We start from the raw sequence: 26,385 nt of genomic DNA, 5'->3' as shown, positions 1-26,385 counted from the left end.
TGCCTACATGTTACCACGTGTTCACAGCCCAGCGCACCTTACTGCAATGGGGCTTCTCTTAGTTTGGGGCAATTGCTGATTTTGTGTCAGATCGGGGACCTGGAAAGTTTTATTACTGACATAGAACCTTTCCAACTTGCTACCTTTTCCCTATTGTGGTTGGAGTAGAAAACGGAGAATGCGGCTGGCCCCATCCTGGTACCTTTATTTATTAAAAAGAAAATGACCACTGATTCTGGGACGTGCTCATCTCTGCTACCTTTGCATTTTCCACAGTGAGTACAGGAGAGAATGCATTTCTCTTCGGACATTCTTTATTCTCCTAAAACTGTTTTAACAAAAGGGCTCCAGGAGTCCCAGCTCTACCCATACTCAGTCACGAATCTCCATCGCCACCGCATCACCGGGAGCGAGAACCGAGCCCGGTTCTAGAACCGCCCCGCAGATCTCTCAAGGCGAAGGGGGTAGCCCCGCAGCCCACGCCGAGGGACTGACGCCGGGCAGCGTGTGACGTCAGCAGTATAAAGGGAGCTGGCGGTGCGCTCGGGGCGGCAGTGGGAGGTGGGAATCGTTTGCCGTCGGACTGTCGTGCCCCGTTATGAGTTTTGCTCGTCCCTCGGCGCTCTTCGCTTCTTCTTGGCACCGCTCTGTTCCTCGTGCAACCGCCGCCTGCCCCGCTCGTGTCTTATGCGGCTTTCGCCTGGGGCGCCTGTGAGGGTTCATCCGCCCGGTCTGCGGGCTGACCCTGGCGGCGGCTGCTGCCCGTCCCCCGGTGGCCCGGCAGATGCTGTAAAAGCGCCGCCGCGACGGCATGAGGCTGAGCTCCTGCCGCGAGAGGCTGGAGATGGAGCCGCGCTGGCGGGAGAAGGGCGAGGCGGAGGCCGAGCGCCAGCGGACGCGGGAGCGGCTGGAGGCGACGCTGGCCGGCCTGGGGGAGCTGGAGTACCTGCGGCAGCGGCAGGAGCTGCTGGTGAAGGCGCTGCTGGGCGCCGGCTCCCGGGAGCTGCCGTCTGAGGCGCCGCCGCCGCGGCCGGGGGATGCCCAGCGCAGCTTGGAGGAGAAATTCCTGGAGGAGAACATCCTGCTCCTGCGGAGGCAGCTGGTACGTGGGTCCCGGAGCCGGGCGAGGGGCGGGAGATCGGTACCCGGCGCATGCAGGGGGTGGCGGCGGGTAGAGGGAGAGATTCTGGCTGAGCCTCTCCAGCCTGTCCTCGATACTTCTTCCAGTGCTTCTCCGGTTCTCGGGCACCGGCCGCCCGGTCCCGACTCCCGGGCGGTCGGATCGCTAAATGCATTGGGAATAGGGAGGCAGTGCTATGGGTTATTTAGGTTGGATGAAACTAATTTTTTTTTTTTTTTAAAGATCGCTTCCTAATCCCGACGAGCAAGACCCCTTAAAAGCAATATTTAAATTCTTTTTGACTGAAGCAGTTACAGAGTGCTTAGTGCTAGGGTTTAATGTTAACGGAAGCAAAACCCAGCGGCTGCGTGCGTGCGTGCAGGCTGCCCCGTGAAGCAGTCCCAGCCTTGGAAGCGGTGCGGGAGATTCTAGGGACGAGCAGCCCCGGGCGAGGGGAGCTGCTGAGACTGCCGCGGCCATCCGCTCGCTGACAGCCGTCATCTGCTGGGAAGAAGCCTTCCCGCAGGGCTGAGCTGCGAGTCCTGGACTGAATCCTACGCTCTAGCCTGGGACCGGACCTGCACTTGGCGATTTTAATTGCAGTGTGTGAAAAGCTGCAAGAGCTGCTGGTGCTGCCTTGGGTGACAGAAGTGCACTGGCGTTTATATTGTGATTAAGTGCCTGGGATGTAATGAGGTTTTGCCATGAAACTTGCGGTGAGCAGGGGGAATAGACTTTTTCTAATTGTGCGATTTCTCAGACTGCTCTGGACATGTCAAGCGAGGCATCTGCTAGGGACGGTTAATTCGAAATCTGGAAATATTTTAAGAGGATCTCTTCTCCCCCTTTTTTTTTTTCTTTTTTTCTCCCATGGTGTATAGAAACTTAGTTGTGAATCTTGTAGGTATATTGTATAACGGTAACAAAACCAGATCAGAAATAAAAGGCTAGTGCTTGGTTATTTATTTTGATTGTAATGTCATTAGAGTATAAGAGCAGGCTGAAATGTTACTAAATATTTTACCTTTTAATATTTAATCCTCTGTTTCAGGCCAGCTTTAGTGTGAGAGCAGTAAATGGCTATTCTCTGAGAAGTATTAATATTTCTATACATGTGTGAAGCTAAACATTTTGCCTATAGACCCTTCAAATACTTATTATGCCGCCTAACCATCTCTGCTGATAAGGGTGCCCCATTTGGCCTTGGAAAGGCTTTGTCATAGCTTGTAGTCTAGGCTTTACCCTTTATGGCATGTTTGCTAATTTTATTTCATGATACAGTGTTGCTCCGTTGTTTTCCTGCTTCACTTTTAGATTTTTGTAGTAGGCTTGGTGACAGTCTGACTTAGGCCCAGTCACTGAGACTTCCTGGGCCTCTCTTTATTCAGCTGTACGTACAACTTTTATTTCCTTGCCTGGTTTGGCAGCCTTCATATGATCTAGGTGGCCAACCTTTGTTTCCCTGCTTTCTCCCACTGAAATGGCTGCATGTTTCAAAAGTATTACCTTTATAAAGCATCTTGGGATGTCCACCGAGTGACAGGCCTTGTTTAAATGCAGCATTATTATATGGAAAATACACTGGATTTTAAATAATATAATATTTTGCTGAGCAAAGGCTGACACATTAGAAAATGGGTTCCTAATATAATGCCATATGCCCAGCTATTACAAAGTACATATGAATATGAACATCAAAATAAACTTATTGCTCTTAAGCTGTGACTATGGGAATCGTTTTTCAATTTTTGCATTTGTAATACTTATGCATAGCAAGCTTGATTATAAAGAGGGTTTTTTTTTTTTTGCATCAGAAGTCTGTTTTAATGGAACTTAGTGCTACAAATAGGTTGTGAGTCAAGAAATATGGTGCAGATGAAGACTTTTTGTAAAGGATGTGTTTTGTACATTGTGTGTGCACAATTTAAGCAATTGAGGAAGGAAAGAGAAACACAGAAGTTCATTATTTGGTAAATATTGTTCACTGCTTATAGCATATGCACTTAGAAGTTGGCATGTTTCTTTATGATGACTTGCTGTGACAGCTTCTATCCAAATGTCTTAACTGAGGAAATGGGGTTGTTTTGTTAACAGAAATTAAACTTGCGTTAGCAAGAGACTGGGTGACTTTTGTAGTTTAACAATTTGTAATTTTAATATTAATAAACGTAGCTAGCGTTCCCTTGTTCACTTGACTTTACCTCTCATAGTGCTCCAAGTCACATTCTTTCTGATGTGGAGAGTGGGGAGGGAACTGACTAGATTTAGACGTGTTTAATTTTGAATAAACTTTGTTTCTTACTCTTTTTGCAGAACTGCTTGAGGAAGAGAGATGCTGGTTTATTAAGTCAGCTGCACGAACTGGACAAGCAGATCAGTGACCTAAAAATAGATGCAGAAAAGACACCAGATGAGCACCTGGAGACAGACAGTCGGCCGAGTTCAGGTGGGGTTAGTCTTACAACTGGATGTGACAGGGACAGCTATGCATGAATGCAAAGGTTCCTACACCCTTCTCGGGCACAATTATTCAGACAGGAATTCTTGCTGCGGCCACATCAGGAAAGAATGCTGTAACTCAATAGATGCCTTTGTGGATATGCCCCTGTAGTAACAGCTGTCTGAAGGTAGAACAAATAACCTGTCAAATAACACATCAACTGGTAGCTTGTTATTTGCAGGCAAACTTTCAAATTACATTTAACCATGAGAATTGGCTGAAGAAGGGGGGTTCTCCATGTCTGGAAACACTATTTACCCTTTTTTTTTTTTTTCAGTCTTTTTGTCCACAATACACCCTATCCCTTGGACATCTTAGCTTGCATCTGGGTGGACATTATTTTACAGAGCACCCTTACACTTAAAGCATAGGATTGCAGATGTTTTCATGATGAACTTTACTATGCGGGTTGTATTTTATAGATGGTGATTGGAGAATTAAAAAAAATGTTGCAGTTCGGAAAATTTTCTAAAGTACTATACATAAAAGATCTTAAACTATTTCAGTATATAGTGGCTGGCACTTGGTGAACATGTGCTTTCTTTCTTTTTTTAAATAGGATTCTATGAACTGAGTGACGGGGCATCAGGATCACTTTCCAACTCCTCTAACTCAGTTTTCAGTGAGTGTTTATCCAGCTGCTATTCCAGCACCTGCTTTTGCAGCCCTTTGGAGGCATCGTTGAACGTTGCGGATAGCCGGCCCAAATCTGCAGGTAGGGGTTGCGTTACAACACTGCTTCTCCTCTGCCATCGACACCTGTGTGCTTGGAATCGTGGTCTTGAGTGGGCGTGTCATTCTCCCTCCTACCTTGTTCAGATCCGGTCAAAATACCCACTCTCTTTTTGAGGTTGCTTTTAAATCTTAACCGCCTTTTGGATTTTAACCATTATGCTCTGATTAGACTGTAAACTCTACAGAGAAGGGATGCTCTTGTGTGGTTTATTCTTATACAGTGCTGTGTGTGCCGAGTAGTGCTAGAGAGGTGAGGATTAGCAGTTCGGACTGCCCAGTTATACTTGGTTTTTGGTGTCGTAGTGCAAACTCCATTCAGACTGGAGAAGGAAGAAAGCTGACTGTACTAACTTATCTGGCTGCTGTGCTACATTTTCAGTCAAAAGGTGCATTTGTATTACCAACCATTTCACAGTTTGAGCATTTGAAGATGCTGCTGGGACCAGTAGGTAGCATGCCAGTGTAGCAGACCTGCTAGAAGAAGAAAGGTAGTTAACGACTGTGAAATGTGGAGCCATTGATCAGTTTGAAAACTTGGATAATAAATTGTTCTTGCCTTGTTCCATTTGGACCAGGTTCCTAACAAAATCTCAATGCCAAAGCTTGCTATTTGTGCATAGAGAACACTACACATTGGCAATTATATCTTTGTACTTTTTAAAGTCATTATCCGTTACCATACCATAAACTGGTGGTCAGCCAATGCCGGACACTAGTGCAGCCAATTGACGGATTAAAACCCCCATCTCTGCTGCTGTCAGTTGCCCCAGCCGTGACTGGGCGAGTGTCTTTTTTGCATGGAAGTACACGGCACTAAATAAGCCAGTTCTTCTCACCCCAGTCCTCCGGACGCACCCAGCCAATCGGGTTTGCAGGATCGCCACAAGGAATATGCATGGGAGAGATCTGTGTGCACTGCCTCCATTGTATGCAAATCTCATGCATGTTCATTATGGATAACCTGAAAATTTGGCAGGGTGTGTCCTGAGGACTAGATTTGAGGCCACTGCTTTAAGCCACCAGAAATGGATCTGTAGTTGGTACTAAAATGGCAAAAAAAAAAAAAAAGTTGAAGTGTCACTGTAGTATACAAGCTAACATTAGATCATGTCTTTATGCTTTAGATGACCTCCTAGGATGGATAGACTACAAAGACCAGTTAGAAGAGAATGCATCTGGGACTGTACGTCGTTCATTTTCTGCACCATACTCCAGTTCTCTTGACATGATCGCAGATGTTCACCCCAAGTATCAGTGTGACCTGGTGTCTAAAAACGGGAGTGACGTGTACCGCTATCCCAGCCCGCTTCATGCAGTAGCAGTGCAGAGCCCAATGTTTCTTCTTTCCCTGATGGGGAACCTGAAGGAGGAGGGGGGACTTGGTTGCAACGCGAATGACACCTGCATGGAACCCGAACGGGATTCTGTGAAAGCAGAGAGTGCCTTCCCCCCAGCCAGCAGTTCGGGCTCTGCAACCGGTTCTTCCCTGAACAAGAAATTAGACGGCTACATCTTGAGTATTCTACAGAAAAAAACCCAGGCCGTAAGAACTAACAAACCCAGAACAAGTGTGAATGCAGATCCTACAAAGGGCATTTTAAGGCACAGCAGCATGTGCGTCAGACAGACTGCATCTCCAAGCAATAACCATAACCTGAAGAACCTTAAACAAGCGTGTTTACATTCCAGTGCACCAACTGCTTTGGATAATGCTGCACTCTCTTCACTTAAGCAGCGGTCAAAAGATTCTCAGAGTGAACAGCTGGAAGCTAGGAGGATGCACACCCCTCCAGGCTACCCACCAAGCAGTGTCAATGAACTTCAAAGCAAGAACTTGTCAAAGAATGGCGTGAAGTCTGTATCCCCAGGACTGAGCTGGTGCCCTGCAACCGTGGATCCTCAGAAAGAAACCAGCCTGGCCTCCAGTGCAGCCGCTAAAGAGAGCCCGTACAGGCACACAGCATCGCAGACGGAAACCAAGGTTCCCCAGCCTGCACAAAGGACTCTGCTCAAAAGCACCATAAAATCACCCTGTCAAGGCCCTTTGGAAGAGAGACCACCACTGGATTTCAAAAGCGAGGGATCTTCGTCGCCCAGCCTGGATGAAGGCATGCTGGTGAACGCCCAGTACATACCAGCTCAGCAGCAAACTGTCAAGCACCACAAGGGCACAAAACACATCAAAACTGTCAAAAGCGCTGTGAAGCACAGAGCCCAGGTTGTGCACATGGTAGAGAGCAGCTCGCAAACGGCGAGGGAGAGGAGCAAGGTAACTGGCAAAAAGTGCCGTTTTCCCGACGACCTAGAGGCAAACAAGAAATGGAAGAAGCCCGCGCCGAGAGGCAAGAGAGCTATCAACCCGCCCGCAGAGAGCGGGCTTTCGGGCAGCCGCCACCCTGGCGCAAGCAGAGCCGCGCACCGATTGCACGGGCATGGGAAGGAGGGTGTCGTGGCCAAACCCAAATATAAGCGGGGCGACTACAGGCGGTGGAAGTCCTCGGTGGAGATCTCCTATGAGGAAGCCCTGAGGAGGGCAAAGAGGAGAGGCCCGAGAGAGCCCCTCTGCGTTTATGCCCCGGTGCCGCTGTCCTGCGCCAGGCCCTATGCGTACGTGGCGAGCGACTCCGAATACTCGGCAGAGTGCGAGTCTCTGTTCCACTCCACCGTGGTCGAGACCAGCGAAGACGAGCAGAGCAACTACACCACGAACTGTTTTGGGGACAGCGAGTCCAGCCTCAGCGAGGCGGAATACGTGGGGGAAAGCACCTCGTCCAGTGACTCCGATGAAAGCGGAGGGCTCATTTGGTCCCAGTTCGTTCACACCCTTCCCGTGCAGTCTGCCGCTGCCACGGATTTGCACGCCAGCACCGCCAAAGCCTTTGTGAAAATCAAGGCCTCGCACAATCTCAAGAAGAAGATTCTTCGCTTTCGGTCCGGCTCCCTGAAACTCATGACGACTGTTTAAAAACATTAGAAATGTTGTGGGAGCCTGGAGGAAGGGCTTTTCTGTTAGTGGCCGCCATGCTTTTTTTTTTTTTTTTCCCCCCTCTCCCCTAAGAGCTAAAGTTTTGAATTTTGTAAATATTTTCATAAATGTTTTGTGCAAATATTTAAAGGTAAGTTATGTCATCTGCCTTTTTTTTTTTTCCTTTTGTATTGTGGAAGCAGTAATACTATTATGTGAAAGTCAAACATTTTTAAAACAGGTATGGATAACAGAAATTGCAATGGTGGCGTCAGGAGATGCATAAGGTGGTCATCTTTTTTTTAAATTTTTTTCAGAAGTGGGAGAGGGCGTTGGTAGGCCTCGATCTCTTCTTTGCTGGGAAAGCATTTATGGGCCAGACATAACTTGAGCTCATCTTCTCTGCCTTGTATTCTGTGCAGTTATCCTTTGATCACGGTTGTGATCTTTGCTTGCACTAGCTAGGCCGTGCTCCCCACTCTCAGAAGCGGTACTAAAGTGACACTTGGTCCTTTTTGTAAAACTAAACAAAAGTTCCTGTCCCAAAGAGGCCCAAGCTGCCCCCATGTAAAGCTTCAAGCGCCTGGCCATCCAGTATCAGGTGAAACCATTGTGCTAGACCAAACGGGCTTATTTAAACCGTCCTCGTGAATAAAGGCCCAATGCCTTTTTAAAAATATGCAAGTTGGGTGCATGATGAACCGCATTGGTTTCAGTATTCTAGTTGATGCCAGATTCCTGTATGTTATGTTCACATCTTGTGGTTCTTATATTGTGTAAAATATGATTTCTGTTTCACATTAATAAACCGAGTGCTGTTAAAAATGTATTAAATTGGCATAAAGTCAAATGTGAACCCCTATGCCTTTTTTTTTTTTTTGTGCCAGTTAACATTTTAATCACTTCTAGAGTGTGTGCCACTTGTGAGTTTATACAGCAGGCTCCTTGCTGTCAGGATATCAATGGGTCTCTTCTGCTTATTTTCCTTTAGTTCATTTTCTTTAAAAATCTTAAATTTATTTTTTTTTGAGACTGCCCTGCCATCTTCGTTTTATCACTACCTCCCCTCGAAGTCAAGCTTAAGCTGCATGGTCTATTTATACTGCACGTGTATGTGTCTGGTGGACAACTCTGCTGCGGGTACACACATTTGTGGAGTCTTGGGTGCCAACCCAAATTTTTAAGTGATAGGGCAAAACAGTTCTTCAGCTATAGAGATTTTTTTTTTTTTTGGTTTACATTTCTCTTCCCTTTCATCCTATTTTCTCCTTTTCTGTGGTCATGGCAGATGCTGTCCTGCCTGGGCCCAGGTTATGTCCCTGCAGAGCTGGGCTAGATACTGGTGCCAGCTGCTACTCAAGATTTTTCCAGCGCAGTGGCTCAGGGGAACCATCTATGACCTTTTTACCTCATTTCTGTCAGAGTTTCTACTTCTGTTTTCTTGTAACTATTTAAGATTCTTTTTAAGAAGGTTGGTCAAAGTCTGGCTGGTGCTGTATGGATCATTTTCTTTTTGCAAATTGTGGCCTTATTAATTCTGTTGTATTATGGAAGGGTGACTTCTCTTGATTAAATAGCAAAAAGTGAGGGGAGAGGTTCCAGGAAGATGCAGCAGGCCGACACTGACCAGAAGTGGCATGATTCTGCAGGAAAAGAAAAATGTTCTACCATGTAAAATTGGTGGGAGAGGAAACCTGCAATTTCAGATCTTATTTTGAGAAGGTACTGCTGCTGGAACAGTGAACAGAAGTCATCACTGGACTGGATTTTACATTGGATTATCGCATGAAGACACCCCCAGTGACTATAAAAGTGACTGCTGATGTTAGGCTGAGCAATGTGCTCCTAGGCTATGCCCAGCTCCTCCAAATGGTGATAACTGGTGAAATCCAGAATATTGGTTTATAAACAAAAATGGTGGGCATTGCATGAACGAGTAAGGTATCGCAACTCTACAGTAAATGGGAACTTTTTTTAAAAATCATTTTCAAACAGCATTTTTTGTTCTTTTGGCCCTTCAAAATTTAATCTGATGCTAGTTCTGAAGCAGTTCTTGTAGTTCATTTCAGCTGCTATGTGATGTAATGAAAAATTCAGGTTCTCCACTTCAGAATTTTACTTAAGTGTGAGGAGAAATAAGTGTTAAGGTTGGTTGGATAGGCTTACACTCCCACTACCATGAATCTAAATTGAGTCAGGATGCACCTGTACTTATTATCATCATCAGAGCCCAGATCACACAAACACCAGCGAAATAGCACAGCGAGCTAGAGAAGGGCCTGGGTGTAGGAATAGGCTGGTGTAGTGGTGGGGGGTTGTGTGTGTTGGGTTATTTTTTTTTCTTTTTAATCTCCCCCTATCACTCAGAAAAGCATTGTGACGAAAGTATCCTAGGATTAAGATCTAAAAGTAAGCAGTTACAGCAGAAAGGATCAAGTTGACAAGAGTACGCACTTGATCTAGTCCTGCTCTGGTAAAGAATGACCTCTGCCTTGGAGTTGGAGGTTATAATGTGTCCTCCAGGTGCCTGTGGACAGAAGCTGGTGCTTTGCTTTTTGGGAGTACCTTGTATATAACACTGAAAGAAATTTGACTGTCGCCCCTTTTTTTGGAGCCAGAGAAGTTTTGAATGAGGAGGGACGTGTGTGATTATAATGGTTTGTTTTTGTTTATGCAAGCAGACCGGTTGTGCCTGTTTGCAGGGTTATCCTGATTACTGCTGTCGCCCTTTTTTTTTGCCTCTGTGTACATCCCTTTTTATTTTACTGAAACCAGTTCCCATTTATTTATTTATTTATTTATTTATTTATTTATTCATTCATCCTGCCTACTAGAGCAGCATTGTATCTTGTGGACATGGAGTCAATGCGTAAATCAGACCTGAGTTAACACATGTAAGACATTTATTCATAATATCTTAAATGTATAGAACCCATTTTTAGAAACTTTCCAGTTGGCTCAATATATATTTCTTTTCAATCTGGTTTCAGTTAAAGTATGAACATGAGCTTCTTTTGAAGCTGGCTGGCTGGCTAACGTTTGAAGACAGTGAACGTGTTTACAGCTGTACATCTTGCCTTGCATTAAGTTATCCCAGAAACGTGGCACACATATCGCCCCCCCTAATGTCTGCAATACCCAGATTTGCAGAGCAGGGAAATGAAATGGGTTATAGAGGCAGGCTAATATAGGGCCTAATTTAGGGAAGTAGTTTCCCAGATTTATTATAATATGTATAATTTTTACAGGGCTAGCTGTGTTAGCGGGTAGTAGCAAAAAAACATCCTAGAGACTGGTGCTATTTACTAGGTTAATGGATTTATTGAGGCATAAGCTTTGCAGGACATGTATTTATCTGCCAACGTGGCCTCTTACCCTCCAAAAACTTATTCCTCATGGCATCTTAATCTGAGATCCCACCGGCCTTTGTGATGGGTAGAGAGCTTTCTGTCCAAGTCACAATTGCAGCACATTTTTTAAAGCTTTATCAGTCATGGTCGGGTGTTGCTTTGTTAAAATAAAGTCAACGTATTGCATGTTTCGCAGAGGAACAGGTTTAGGTAAATATTGCACCTATATTTTTCCTCATCTGTCTGTCCGCTGGAGCGGTGAAGTGGATCAAAATTGTGTGAACTTTGGAATATAATATATATTTTTTCTTTTAAAGCATGCTATCAATCCATATAAACAATAAATACTATGCTAGGTCAGAGCATGGGTCCACGAAGCCCAGCATATTGTCTCCAACAGTGCCCAATCCAAGTCACAAGTACCCGGCAGAATCCCAAAGCTCAATACAATTCCTGCTTATAACGAGGGCTAAATGGTGACTTTCCAAACTCTTCACAGCTAATAATGGTTTATAGATTTTTTTTTTTTTCCTCCAGTAACTTGTCTTAACCTTTCCTGAATGCAGCAGCGTGAACTGATTTCAGCATGTCCTCTTGAACCAAGCTCCACACGTTAATTGTGTGCCAAGTGAAAAAACATTTTCTGTGCTTTGTTTTAAAGATGCTACCTCTTACCTGCAGAGTGTCCTAGGCCTAGTACTGTTTGAAGGGGTAAGCTGTTCCCTATTTTACCCGTTCTACCACATACAAAGATGTATAGACTTATATCATATCTCTTCTCTAGGCTCAAGAGCCCTAACCTTTTTAACCTTTCCTCCTCTGAGAGCTATTCCGTCCCTTTGGTTATTTTGGCTGCTCTTCTCTACACCTTTTTCTTATTTCGCTATATATTTTTAAGATGGGGTAACCAGAAAGACAGACAGTACTCAGATGTGGTTGTAACATGGATCAATCCAGCCAACTTTTGATATCTTCTGGTTTAGTTTCACTCCTTTCCTTATCTAAAATTCTGGGGGTGAGGGGTTTTTTTTTTGTTTTTTTTTAATACTGTCCATTGGGCTGAGGATTTCAAAGTAATGTCCATAATGACTCTTAATTGTTTTTGCTCAAATGGTTTTGCATATGATAGATTTGCATGGACTGCCTCCAGTGCATGCAGATTTATCTCATCTGTATTCATTGTGGCTGTTCTGAAAACCTGATTCCTCTAGTACGGGTTTGAAAACCACTGCCCTAGAGTATTCTCATAAGAGCCGAGGTTCCTAAGGCTATGACCGTCCTAATGGTTGCTAGGGTTTGGTCCTGGAAAAATTCTAATCTTTGCATGTTAGCGTAGTGACTGACATTCTCTCTAAGGGTCAATTTTAAATAGAATATTTATGCTGGGAGGGGCTTGTTCGGGCAGGGGTCAGTTCCTTTACATGATCCTGGCATGAGTTCATAGTCGTGCCTGCAATAGTTACTCTTTACCTTTTGTTAGACTGAACTGGTTTAGAGAGAGCCTGTGAGAAACCTTCAGCGGAGAGAAAAAGTCAGCATAAGAAAGGAAACTATACCTCTTAGGAGAGACATAGGGGCACTAGAGGGGGAAGTTTCTGAGGGTAGGAACTTCCAGGCCGTTTCAGAGGTGGGACATTTAGCGATGTGCTTCGTTTTATTTTATCGGTTCTTGCTTCGGTTCAGGTCCCCCGTGGGAAATTTAGTTTTTCCTGTGAGTTTCTTTTTCCTGTGTTTCTCGAATTTTATATTAGTGTGCAGTAACTAGATGTTAGTGTGCATTAAGCTCTGTTAGGGCACACTAACCAGTTTTCTAATTTCTGAGTAAGTGCACACTATCTAGTTTTCTAATTCGAGAGTTGGTGTGTCCTAATAGGACTTGGTGGCCACAGCTAGTTAGTGCATCTTAACAAAAGGTTTCCTTCTACAGCGACAGTAACAAGACCGCCAATGGCAATGCAGAACCATACCTCTAGCTAACACACTAATCCCCAATTAACACATTTTGTGACTTATTGGTAACATCTTTTGTTAGTGCACACTAATATGACTTAGTGTGCACTAACTTGCTTGTTTACTGGCTGTGGTGTAGGGTTTAGGATGGGAGTCAAGGAAATTGGTCAGCTCTTAAAGAGCTAGACTACACAAAAATCCCTAATTTGCCTCCAGAGTCAACTGGTCAAGAGGCAACATGAGAAAATGGGAATACTCTATTTGATTGATTGTGTAAGAGGCCGATCTTGCTTTTGCTGATGTCAACTCAGGAGCACTGTCGGGTGCATGGCAGCAGAAAGAAATATGGCTTAGGTAGATGGACATGAGAAGTCTAATCATGAACAGGGCGGGACTGAAAATTTCAGTGTCCATAGGCATTGTGCATATTGGGAGGAGGAGGGCTCCCCCCCAAGCGATCTCAGTAAGCACAGGGGGTGGTGGGAGTTTTCCTCGACTGCCGCTGCCTATATCCAATCTGGCATAGCAGGATAAAAGTGTGGGTCCTGTGAGCTAGCATGTGCTCACAGGTCCTGGAGTGGTTCCCACATGGTTTTCCTGTTATTAAGGAAAGCTGTGGGAAGGGTAGGGATGTTGCAGGAGCCTTGTGCTTGTGCATGCTCACAGGCCCCACACCAACATTTTTCCCTTCCGTGGTGAGTGCTGTCTGAAAATCACAGCTGGGAGTAGGCTTGGCATCTTAAGAAACCAGGTGCTGAAGAGAGTTGGATATGTTGCCTCTGCCAAAATATGGTCCTGGGCATGAATTGATTAATTCAGGATTTGGATTTCATTTACAGGTCAAAAATTATTTGCATAAATAAAAATTTACAGAAGAAAGTTGGTGTGGCATTTTGTTAATATTTGTGTTGAATGGGAGGGGTCTATACAATCATTCTCTTGATCTCCAAGTGAAGGTTGCAGGTCTGTGGCTATGACAAGTTGACAGAAAAATTCATTCGTATGAGAGTGTAGAAGTATTCAAAGTTAAAATCTGCCTATCAAGTACAAACCTGTTTGGATTAAACCCATTCAGAGAGGGAGCATGGAAAAGGAACTTAGATGAGAATTTGAGTTGGGTCAGGCTATGAGTTGACTCTGACAAATCTGAGTGATGTACTGCCAGACTGAAATCTCCAACTTCACTCAGGTAGATTTTAAAAGGTGCTCGTGTGCAGTTCCAGGGGCGCGTACACATGGGACGTGCAGATTTTGTAACGTGCGCACACCAGTGCGTCGTTGATATAAAATCCACAGACCGCATGCATTTGCGGGCAGCACGTGCGGGGGGAGGGGGATTTACAGCCAGATCTTAAACCGGCACTTGCGCACATAGCTGGGCCCTGCACGCATTTTCAGAAGGGGCCCGGTCATGCGCATAAGTGCCGCTATGTGCACAAGTGCTGGGCTCTGAAAAAGGCCGGGGCTGGATGGAAGCCGGGGAGCAGTAAGTAGTAAACCAAAACAATTGTAATTTGCTGGGATGCGTTTAGGGTGTGGGGAGGAGAGGGGAAGAGAGAGGGAGTTAAGGTAGGGGAAGGGGACTGGGGAAGGCCTGATTGCGTCGCCGTGCGTAATGTACTAAATCTCCCCCTCCCCCAGCACACACTGCCCGCACATGCGTGCACGGATTGTAAAATCTAGTATGCATGTGTGCGTGTCCCGCAGATTTTATAACATGCATGTGCCGGTGTGCTCGTGTTATAAAATCCACCCATCCATGTGCGCGCACCTTTCAAAATCTACCCCTTAGTAAATTGTGCAGCAATGCAATCGGGCCTTTCCCAGTCCCTCCTACCTAAACTCCCTCCCTCCCTCTAAACCCGTCCTAGCAGCTTACAGTTTTTTTTTTGGTTTTTTTTTACTACTTTCTGCACCCCTGGAGCAGAAGTAGTTTGCGCTTGCCAGCCGACTGCCATCGCGTGCTTCCGCGGGACGGCGGCTAATGGCCAGCGTCCGTCCTGCCCCGTCCCTTTCTCAGGGCCTGGCACTTGTGTGCGTAAGTGTCAATGTTTACAAGCACGTCCATTTTAAAATTCCCACTTTCAATGCAGATAATCACAGCTTCTGCACGTTTTATTAAACATATTTGAAGAATCGTGCCATCCTCACCTCGGTTGAATATTTGACACGTGCCAGTTTTTGTATACATTGATACGGTCATGAATTTTTTTGCGAGAAGAGAGTTTTGGTTACATGCATTGTGTGCAGCTTTACATTCCAGTGTCTATATGAGCAAGGATGCCACTAACTTACTGTAGTAAATTGGTATAAAACAAGGGTTAGCTTGTGCAGTTATGATGGCTTAACCATGTGATTAATAATGAGCAAAGCAAACTTCTTAAAATCTCCAGGGAATTGTGTATGAAATATTTATAATGGGGAGGGGGGGAGAATGAGAGCATGGGAAATTACTAAAATACTGTAAAACAATCCAGGTCACACTCAAGCTAGCTTTTGCAGGGTAGGTGTGCTGGTGGTGGAGGAATCTACTGTGGTTTTCATTGTTCTGACCTTTCTAGAGAGAACTCAAATAAAAAAAAAACCAAGTTTGTTGCTGTTCTGTAAGCCCAAACTAAAAGCTTCACCTACTGCTGTCTTTCAGAGTGTTGTGGTTCTAGAAAACTAAGACTATTTTTACACTGAGAGCCACTGAAAAAGAGAACGTGATGGCAGATTAAAACCTTTTAGGTACCAGCGTTCCATAAGTGGAACATTTTTTCATATACTTTTAATTACTTGCAAATTTTTTTATTCCATATTTATACCATATTTGTGTCTAGTTAACTTTAACTAAGATATGTAAAAAGGGGCATCAGGAAATAATTCCTTCAATGAGCAGGATCTAAAAGGTTAAGCCCCATCTAATTCAATTTTCTTCCTTTGAGATGACATAGACCACAGTCTGGTTAATGCTTTTTTTCAGGAGGTTTTTTTTTTTTGTTTTTGTTTTAATCTTTCTGCTTGTGCTGTATGAGAATATTTTTTGAGTCTGAGTCCATACTATATATAGCGTAATAAATGGAAGGATATTGTGTCTGTGCAGGCTGGTAGTTATCTTACTTAAAACGCAACAGTTTATGTGGGAATTTATTCTGCTGTGTACCTGTTTTCTCCCTACGCCTAAAACAAACTGCATTCTTTGCAGCTTGTCCTTATTTATTTTTTAGATGCTTTACTTTCAATAATTTTTTTTAACAATTTAAGTCAAAACTGACATTACAGAATATTAAATGACAATAAAGAAGAAAAAAAGTCTAAAAAAATATAAAAATATTACACAAAATCATATTGGTCAGACCTCAGATTGGGGACTAATTATAAACATATAGGTTCAATAAAGAAAATAAAGAGCTCCCAATTAATCTGCAATATCATAGACGCAGAATAGGAATGCTATTCTCAGAGGAAATAAGCAAGGGTCTCTATTCTGCAGAAAACAGTCTAGCTGATCAGGATCAAAGAAATATTTTAGTGTACCTAATTTAACAACACATTTACAAGGAAATTGAAGAAGAAATAATGCACCAATGAAACCACAGACTGTGATACATTACAGGAGGACCTTGCAAGACTGGAAGATTGGGCATCCAAATGGCAGATGAAATTTAATGTGGACAAGTGCAAGGTGTTGCATATAGGGAAAAATAACCCTTGCTGTAGTTACACGATGTTAGGTTCCATATTAGGAGCTACCACCCAGGAAAAAGATCTAGGCATCATAGTGGATAATACTTTAAAATCGTCGGCTCAGTGTGCTGCAGCAGTCAAAAAAGCAAATAGAATGTTAGGAATTATTAGGAAGGGAATGGTTAATAGAACAGAAAATGTCATAATGCCTCTGTATCGCTCCATGGTGAGACTGCACCTTGAATACTGTGTACAATTCTGGTCGCCACATCTCAAAAAAGATATAGTTGCAATGGAGAAGGTACAGAGAAGGGCAACCAAAATGATAAAGGGGATGGAACAGCTCCCCTATGAGGAAAGGCTGAAGAGGTTAGGGCTGTTCAGCTTGGAGAAGAGACGGCTGAGGGGGGATATGATAGAGGTCTTTAAGATCATGAGAGGTCTTGAACGAGTAGATGTGACTCGGTTATTTACACTTTCGAATAATAAAAGGACTAGGGGGCATTCCATGAAGTTAGCAAGTAACACATTTAAGACTAATCGGAGAAAATTCTTTTTCACTCAACGCACAATAAAGCTCTGGAATTTGTTGCCAGAGGATGTGGTTAGTGCAGTTGGTGTAGCTGGGTTCAAAAAAGGTTTGGATAAGTTCTTGGAGGAGAAGGCCATTAATGGCTATTAATCAATTATACTTAGGGAATAGCCACTGCTATTAATTGCAGCAGTAGCATGGGTTCTTCTTAGTGTTTGGGTAATTGCCAGGTTCTTGTGGCCTGGTTTTTGGCCTCTGTTGGAAATAGGATGCTGGGCTTGATGGACCCTTGGTCTGACCCAGCATGGCAATTTCTTATGTTCTTATGTTTTTTCTTTTGCAAAAAAACCTTCTGTCTAAGCTGCGTCGCCTTAGTGACTTCAGAAAATAAAGCTAGCTGCGGGCCACATAAACGTTTATCAGAGGGACGAAAGAACATTTTCATTGTCTAAATTCTACCATGCTCTAAAGCATATGCTACACATAGGGGCAGATCTTCAAAGGGTTACGGGCGTAACCCCCGAAAAGCTGCCCCTGCGCGCGCCGAGCCTATCTTGTCCTGGGGCTTCGAAAAGGGGGTGGGTCCGGGGGCGTGGTGGCAGTCTGGGGGGCGGTCCCGAGTCCTCCGTCACAGCAGCCTGTGCCAGGGGATGGTGAGCCAGCGCGTGCAACATAACTTCGGAAATAAAAGGTAGGGGGGGGATTTAGTTAGGGTTGGGGGATGGGCTACTAGATAGGGGAAGGGAGGGGGGATCGCAAAAAAAGTTCCCTCTAAGACCGCTCCGATTTTGGAGCGGCCTTGGAGGGAACGGGGAAAGCCATCGGGGCTCCCCTTGGGCTCGGTGTGCGCAAGTGTGCACCCCCTTGTGCGCACCGACCCCCACATTTTATAACATGCTGCACGCGCATGTTATAAAGTCGGGCGTAGATTTGTTTGTGCCACGTTGTGCGAACAAATCTACACCCGCGCATAAGTTTAAAAAGCTGGCCCATAGAGCAGCAATACCTTGAATTTTAGTCTGAGAATCTTGAAGGATAGCTGTTAAATTATCTAAGACATTGGGTTGAATAGGAGGACTACTAGCTAGAGAAGCAGCCTGTCTAGAGGGTACATAGAAGGCCTTAGTAATAGGTGGAACTGAATCCTGAGGTGCTTTAAGAACCAAGTAATTTAATTGGAGAAATACTAACTGCCTTAGGGAAATTAAGTATTAAATTTAACTTCCTAAATTATTTTCTAAGGCTTCCAATCTGTGTTGAGTAAATTCCTAACCCTTAATCAAGGCTACATCACATTTACCTAAAGACTCACACTGCTTTTCTATTTGGGAGACAAGTTCTGTATTCCCCTTTATACTTCCCTTTTATTAACATTTTTTTTTTTTAAAGTAACAGGTTGGGTCCAGTGATGGCTTCCACCTTCCACTTATTCACAATGGGAAATAGGAATCAAGATCAAAAAGGTTCTGGTTTGGTGCCCTGACATTAAAATCACCGCTGGACTAATCTAAGAAGTCCTGAATGAGGCACCTGAGCTTTTGAGGTCACAGGTCCCTCTTTGGCTAGTCCTTAGCGTAGCCTGATAGAAGGTACCGTGGGCTGCAAAGATTCCAGTTTGCTCTAGCCTCAGTATATATGAATGAAATGCCACCAATACGAAGAGCATACTGCACTATAATAGGCTTTCTCTAAACCTTCAGGGATCCTGTTGGCTCGGTTCTTTAGCTGAAACAACTGTCTACCCAAATGGCCACAGCAAATCATCTGAATCTACCTTTTCCTTGTTTTTCTCCTCCACACAGAGACAGGGGTATGCATGGAAAAGAATTTCATTTTGTTTTTCCATCTATATTTTTCTTCTTTTTAACAAAATGCTCTTTTTTTATTTTTTTATCATGTGCATTATTTTGCAAATAGCAGGTACTAAAATGATGTGCATGCTGTTTGCAAAATGTGCATTTTAAATGATAGTGCATGCTGAAGAATCATAGCGAAAGCTTTTCATTTCATTATGGGGAAATAATACAAAAAAGGAAGTTTTCAAATGACAGCATTTTTGTAAAATGACCTTTCGGCGCCATCTCATTAATTGCCCATTTGTAGGTTTCTGAAAAGCTGCCTGAAAAAAAAAAAGGTGGGTGTGACCAAATTTTTCAAAAATTGTTTTCCATTTAAACTGATTTTTACTGAACAAAAATCCAGTTTTACAAAAGATACTTGATTTTTATTTTTTTTTTCCAATCCTAATTTTAACACTCAACATGGAGACTTTCGGTTTGGTCCTACAGATTTTATGAAATGCTGGGCTTCCCATCCCTCAGTACTGAGACATTCATCTACACCCCTGCTCTGACCCTGCTTGTGCAGGAGAGGCTGAGCGGCACTTCATACTTCCATCCACCACAATAAACCCCAAAACTTAATGAGTCTTTTTTCTACTGTTTTTTTTACAATTTTGTTCAATAAATATTGATAAATTAATGGGGAAAATACAAATGGAAAATAACTCTTTCAGCTTTTGTGTCATTTTCTTTTCTTATATGCTGCCATACTAGGTACAGACCTGTGCAAGGTGGTGTGCAATAGTATTAAATTTTACAATATTAATTGTCATGAAAGGAAAAATACAGATTTTAAAAACTATAAAATTATCCAGAGAAAATGCATAAAAAAAATAAACTCCTCCTTCCCATACCTCTCAACTTTGAAATGTTCAAGATTCTTTAAATTTTTTGTGTCATTTTCTTTTCTTATATGCTGCTATACTAGGTACAGACCTGTGCAAGGTGGTGTGCAATAGTATTAAATTTTACAATATTAATTGTCATGAAAGGAAAAATACAGATTTTAAAAACTATAAAATTATCCAGAGAAAATGCATAAAAAAAATAAACTCCTCCTTCCCATACCTCTCAACTTTGAAATGTTCAAGATTCTTTAAATTTCAGTTCTGCGTTTGGATGAAAGGTTTTTTTTCTCTTTAAAAATATAAAATTGTCATGAGCATCTCCTTCCATCACATGTCCTAACCGGGGCCGGTGCAAGGGTCTGTAGCACCCTAGACAGACCATTGTAACACTGTCCCTCCCCCCGAGGTGCATGTGCCCTCTGACCCCTCTGACAGTGGTAGATATTTAGATTTATGGTCACCCACTTACAGTGCGCTATCTCTCTCAGAGAGCGCTCCATGATTGCTGTCGCCTCTTCTTTCATATTTTGGAAATGGCGCCCCGCCCTAGGCGACTGCCTAGTCCTGCCTAATAGTTATGCTGGCCCTGGTCCTAACCGGGATTTCTCTAGCTTATCGTACTTCCTTTTGGACCTCTCCATTACTATTTTCTAAAGCACAAGTGCTAGCTAACTGCACTCTGAGAAAGATGGGGAAAGAATTACAAAGAGCAGAGAGCTGGAAACCTACAGAAACCTGCACGTTGCATTTCCCGTCGCAGTAGGCAGTGCTAGATTCCCAGGGCAATAGAGTTGTGGGTTTTGTTCTATTTTATTCCTTGACATGATGAATCTGGAGTGCCAGACAGACTGTGATAGTGTTTTTTTGCTGCGTCAGGACATACTGCTTCCTCTTTCCATGAGAATTAATTAAATACATTGTAGAAAGGCAAAGTCTTGTAAATTTACTAAGAAAACAATAAAAATGTTCATTGGAAGGCTCGGTTTCTGAATCAGCAAAAATGAAGCAATTAGTTCTGAAATGAGCCTGAAATAAGGCAATTGCAATGCCACTTGAATATTAGGGCTGACGTTTTTTTTTAATTAGTGTAATGCCAAAAATGATTGAAGTGCTGCCTTCTCCTTTGTGCCCGAGCTGTCATCATTCATTAGAAGTCAATATTTCATTGTTTAAATGTACAAAGAAGAAGGTGTAGTGGAGGTTTTTGTAAATGTCTGCCTAAGGAGAAGTCTGTTAAGGTGGTTGAAAGATCGCCACAATCTGATAGTAGCCAAAGAGGTCTACAGTGGAGCTCATGGATGGCTTGATGGCAATGGTAGAACTGCACATGGCCACAATGGAGACCCAGGCTCAGCGTTACTTCTCCTGAGGCTGGCAGCATTCAGCCCAGCAGAACAAACCAACGAAGGAAGGAAGAAATCAGAAACGTTGGGGGATTCAGAACTGTTGGAGCCTTGCCTTCCAGCCTGTGAAGTACAGGAGTAGAGAGAGAGAGAGAGAGCAGGAAACAATGCACACATTACAAGCTAGAATACATGTGATCACACCGTTAATATATAGTTAACATTGTTAAAGTACAGCTGTATATATCACTTTGTATTGGGGAAGGGGGAGACCCAGTTCCTTTGGTTGCACTATAGCTAGTGCTTAATGTTTCAAGAACAGCTTCAAACTGTTGCTTCCCATTGCTGGTGGTCATCTTTGTTTCACAAACGGCCAGTCCATTAAACCAGAGCTGCTGTTGTGAAATTCTATAAAAGAGCATTAAGTGCAAGATTAAGCAAGAGATGTGAAAAACTGTTTGGCTTTCTCTTTGGGATATGGTTATGAATAGTTGCTGTAAGGGTACTTTAATGGGACAGAGGCTGAGAATTCGGTAAACCTGGTGGTAACACAGCAGACTATGGAGCTGCGTTGCTACCTGTGGCCATTACTCCCCAGAAACCCCCTGGGTTGTTTCCAGCAGGTTTGTGATTGGCAAGGCCAAAGGGACTTAGGTGGCTGTATGGGCTGTGACCTCACTGGTTTGGGGTGAAATGGGTAGTGGTGGTAGTGATGGTGATGGTGGGGGAGCCAGCAAGTGTTAGATTTGGTATTAAAAATTGTATACTCAACTGCCTGGAAAGGTGGCGAGCCAAAGGAAAACACAAATATAACAACATCTGGTTCAGAGAAGGAGCAGTATCCTACAAGTAGCCAAGCGTCAGTGGTTGGCAGCTGGGATTTATCCTTAGCATGCAGATCTGAAAACTGGGTGGACTGGCTTGGACTTGTTGGCCTCTTTCTGTTGTCATCTGCTGTGAAACTGTGTTTCAGAGAGTACATTTATATGGTCCGTCAAATGCACTGACCTCTTTTCTGAATCAAGTTTTCTGAAGGATTTGGAGTGGGAAAGCAAAGCTGAGTACTATCTTTTGGGATCCCCAGGCAGTACTTGGACAAGATTAGATGTTTGTTTATCATTAAGAGTCATTAATAGGCAATAAAAAATCTTGAATAAGATTCATAAATATGTGAATATAAATCCTAAGCAATAAATTGTAATGTAGAGTATTTTTGAAGTTTGTATTTATTTATTTGCATGCATGATGTGGATGTATACATTTCCTTGTGTGAACCATACATATTTTTTTTTTTGTGCAGGGAGGTGCATTCAAATGATTCAAATGTGAAATATGATCTAAACGAGTCATTGTTTGGATCATCCGAACCGAAAAGGTGCAGTACCCTAAAAAATCCAAATCTTTTTTAGCTCATTCGGTTAATATAAAAACATAAGGTTTGTCATACTGGGTCAGACCAAAGGTCCATTAAGCCCAGTATCATGTTTCCAACAATGGCCAATCCAGGTCTTATGTACCTGGCAGGATCCCAAAAGATCAATAGATTCCATGTTGCTTATTCTAGAGATAAGCAGTGGATTTCCCCAATTCCCCCTTAATAATGGTTTATGGACTTTTCTTCCAGGAACTTGTCTAAATCTTTTTTTAAACCCAACTAGACTAACAGCTTTCACCACATCCTCCGGCAGCGAATTCCAGAGTTTAATTATGCATTAAGTAAAAAAATATTTTCTCCTATTTGTCTTAACTTCATTGAATGTCTCTTAGTCTTTGTACTTTTTGAAAGAATAAGCAACAGATTCGTGTTTACCTATTCTACCTCATTCATTATTTTATAGATCTCTATCATATTTTCCCTCAGCCGTCTCTTCTCCAAACTGAAGAGTCCTAATATCTTTAGTCTTTCCTCATAGGGGAATTGTTCCAATCCCTTGAAAGAAAAACCAGACAGAATAGAGATGGTTAATGATGGAACAAGTAAGGAATAGGACCAAGTGTTTCAGACATTTTTCAACCAGCCTATCCCAGCTGGCAGCTGCATGGCTTAACTTTATCATGTATTTGTTTTTTTTTTCAGTGAAAATGAAACTAAGAGCAGTCAGTTATGATTTTGTTCTTAGTTATTCCTCTGTTGATTCTCAGAGAAGGCAGAGATTTTGAAACTCCTTGCTTCAAAGTTCCAGCGTTAAAAATAAAAAAAAATTAGAAAAATCATTTATAGTTAGAGGATAAAGTAATATGTGCCATTAGGTCCTAGTTATGCTGCTAGCAGAAGGATAAACTGTAATCTGTCAGAGGTTACCATGTAACTGTAAATAAGATTCCACTTCTCTTCCACAGCATGCAAGCTGCATGTCAGTGTCTATAAGAATAATATTGCACAGGAGAAAGAAATGAATGTCATCTGCATATAGGAAATATGTTATCCCAAGAGTTTTAATTAATGCAGTTAGCCCACTTAAGTAAATATTAAATAAATTGGATGATAATGAAGAGCCTTATGGAACCCCCAATGTGGTATTTAAACAACTCAAATAATTTCTGCCCGACTTTACACATTGCCTTCTTGCTTCTAGTTAAGATTTAAACTATGAGAGAACACATCCTCCAGTACCAATTTATCTTAATGACTCAATCAACTTGACATGGGGAATGGTATCAAATGCCACACTTATGTCAAGTTGTACCAATATTCCTGTTTCTCCATGGTCCAATTTGATATATAAATCATCAAATAAAAATTATTTTAGGACTATAGTACAGGCTTTTTTTTTTTTTTTTAAAACTAACATCAGTCAACTATTATAACGGTCTATTAATGGAATTATCCAAATATTGAATATGGGCCATCCAACTCTTGGAGAATTCAGCCGCAAGAATGCTCCTGTGCAGCAAAATAAGAGACCATGTAACTCTGTTTTTGCAAAAATTACATTGGCTGCCAATTGGTCAGAGAATTAAATTTAAAATTTGTTAGTTTTTAAAACATTAAAGAAAGGTGGCCCATGCTTTTTATCTACAATGCCAAGTAAATATGAGCCTAAACGATCATTGCATTCTGCCTCCAGTAAAGGATATTCACTGGGCTGAAACACATAAGAGGGCGTTCTCTTATATTGCCCCCCCCCCCCCCCCCCCCCCCCCCTGTTATGGAATTGCCCTTCCACAGTATTTGTGATTGTTGACATAAAATTCTTTCACAAGCAGTTGAAGACCCATCTTTTTGGTACTAATTCATGTTTTAGATGTTTTATAACTTATGTGGGTTTTGTCTATGTGGTCTATTGTAATGAATCTGTGTTTTAAGTGATATTTAAATAATCATGTATGCCACTTAGAACAATATATTTGCAGTTTATAAACATTTATAAATAAGAAACAGTGAGCGTGTTCTCATTCCGTAAAAAAGTCAGTGATGCTGAACTAATTTTCTATGTATGACTCTTGCACTAACAGGGTCATTCATCATTTTGCTAAAATGGCTTAATGTGTGTGTTAATTACCGCAATGTGTGTGTTAATATGCAAATTAGGCATTAGTTATTTGTGTGGGAGGCGGTATTGCAGTGTGAGAGAGAGAGAGACTCGGTATTAGACAAATGGGTCAGTTTCTTTCAACTCTGACCCATATGTCTAATACTGAGTCTCTCTCTCTCTCTTTCTCCCTCTCTTTCTCTCTCTCTCTTTCTCAGCCCATGTGTGCAGCGGTGTTGTCTCTGTGCACACTCCTATAAGTTACTTGGTCTATTATAGCCCTCTTAGAAGCAACTCAAGATGGGACTGAATGGTATACAGAGAAGGTAGCAGTTTTCAAAATCAGTAACTGAATTCACCACCAAGCATCTGCTTCAAATTCAACTAGAGGAGAGAAACCTGGTGGATTTCTGAGGTAGGAGGGGAGGTTCCTATCAGAACTGAAACTTTTATTTTATCTTCTGCCCTGCACTTTGTGAATTTCTGGATCCATCCTATGGTACATGTGTGCTGATTTTTCTTAATTTCTAAAAAAATGTAAGATCTATAAATTATAGTAAATATTTAAAATTCCAGTTGACCTAGCATTTTCTTTGCACTGTGGAATAAAGTGTATTATATAATATTTCTGAGTTTTTTCCATCTTGGGGACAGGGTTCTAACTATATGAAGAGATTTCCTAAAGACAGGACAAACCGCCTAGTGTATAAAGACAAGCAATTAGGGTCTGAGTCAAAAATGAATGTGGGAGATCCCAGGGGATGATTTTGTGGTGATGAACTGTCCCTGGATAAGGAGCTGGATGGATAAATAATGCAAAATAATGTCTGTTGCAAGAGATTAGGTATTGTAAACTTAGGGTCAAACTGAGTGGACATTGTGAAATGTTTATTAATTGTATTTGTTGGTGCTATTGATATGAACCTGGCAGAATGAAATTAGCACTGTGTGTTGTGTTTGAATTCAAGTGGGATTACTGTATGCAATTGCTTACTGATAATGTGGATTAATTAATTAGCTTCAATGGAGAAGTGAATATTTTCTTGTTATAACCTGTGTGCATTTGACTATTCCCTGAGGGTGCACATTGTACTCTGAGAAATCACTTGAAGCATCCTAGGGTTGAAGCTGGTCAATTCATGCTGCATGTGTATTGGTCTTCTTTTAATTGAATATGCAAACAAATTCAGTTTGGACTTTTTGAAAAACAAAAGCCCAGCTATAGTAGCGTACCATTTAATATCAGCATGTTCTAATTACATTTATCAGTGCTATTAACAACTGAGAGGTGCCACAGTATATGAAGGAGTAATCGTGCAGTACAGCTCATACTGTAAAGTGGCAAGAGCCCCTTGATATGAAATTAATAGCACATCGTTATCTCCATTGCTATATTATACATATTTCTTGTTACAGGCAGTATTCATCATATGGGATTCTTCCATGGTCTTAGCACAATTCTAAAGAAATCAGACCAGATTTTTTACAAAGAACATACAGGTTGTGACAAAGAAGGAGAAGCCCCCTAGGCCGGAGTGCCTGGACAGGCGGAGGTAACTATTTATTTAACATTTTTATAGACCAACATTCGTTGGGAACATCACATCGGTTTACACAGAACTTGAATGTAGCATAAAAGGCTTTACAGGGAACTAATATTTAAAACAAGTTAGAACTAAATTTAAAACTAAGTGCTACTGCCCACTCAGTGAGGAGAGGGGACGAGGAAGCTTCCTGTCGCTCTCTTTTTGTGAGGACCATTTCCTCCAAATGTAGGATGAGGGGAAGGGTCAGAGGTGGGGTCTGCAGGTGGAGGCCAGTTAATGAGTGGGTATAAAAGTCGGCAAACCAACTGACTAGTCCTCTCTTCCCTTTCCTCCTGGCCAGGGAGCAAGGTAAGCTCCCTGTTGCTCCCCAGGGCTCTCCCATTGTGGCAGCCTGGCAGGGGCCTCCCTCTGTCTCTCTGCGTCTTCAGCTGCCAGCGGGATGGGCTCCCCTGACAGCGACCGGGGTCTCTCTGTCTCTCCGTGTTGAGCTGGGTTCTGTTGGCGGCTGCTAG

General features: G+C 42.6%; 1 protein-coding gene across 1 annotated transcript; it reads left to right on the top strand.

The window, feature by feature from the left end:
• The first annotated feature begins 537 nt into the window (after window positions 1–537).
• On the top strand, window positions 538–8,176 carry DACT1 (dishevelled binding antagonist of beta catenin 1). Its single transcript, XM_029598203.1, has 4 exons — window positions 538–1,102; window positions 3,434–3,566; window positions 4,180–4,335; window positions 5,480–8,176. Exons 1-4 carry the CDS (start codon window positions 812–814, stop codon window positions 7,318–7,320), a joined length of 2,421 nt encoding a protein of 806 aa, XP_029454063.1. The 5' UTR covers window positions 538–811; the 3' UTR covers window positions 7,321–8,176.
• Window positions 8,177–26,385: the final 18,209 nt, after the last annotated feature.

This window comes from Rhinatrema bivittatum, chromosome 4, assembly GCF_901001135.1.
Source record: "Rhinatrema bivittatum chromosome 4, aRhiBiv1.1, whole genome shotgun sequence".
Lineage (NCBI taxonomy): Eukaryota > Metazoa > Chordata > Amphibia > Gymnophiona > Rhinatrematidae > Rhinatrema > Rhinatrema bivittatum.
Note: the sequence above shows the minus strand (reverse complement) of the source record. Positions and strands in the feature narration are given on the sequence as shown.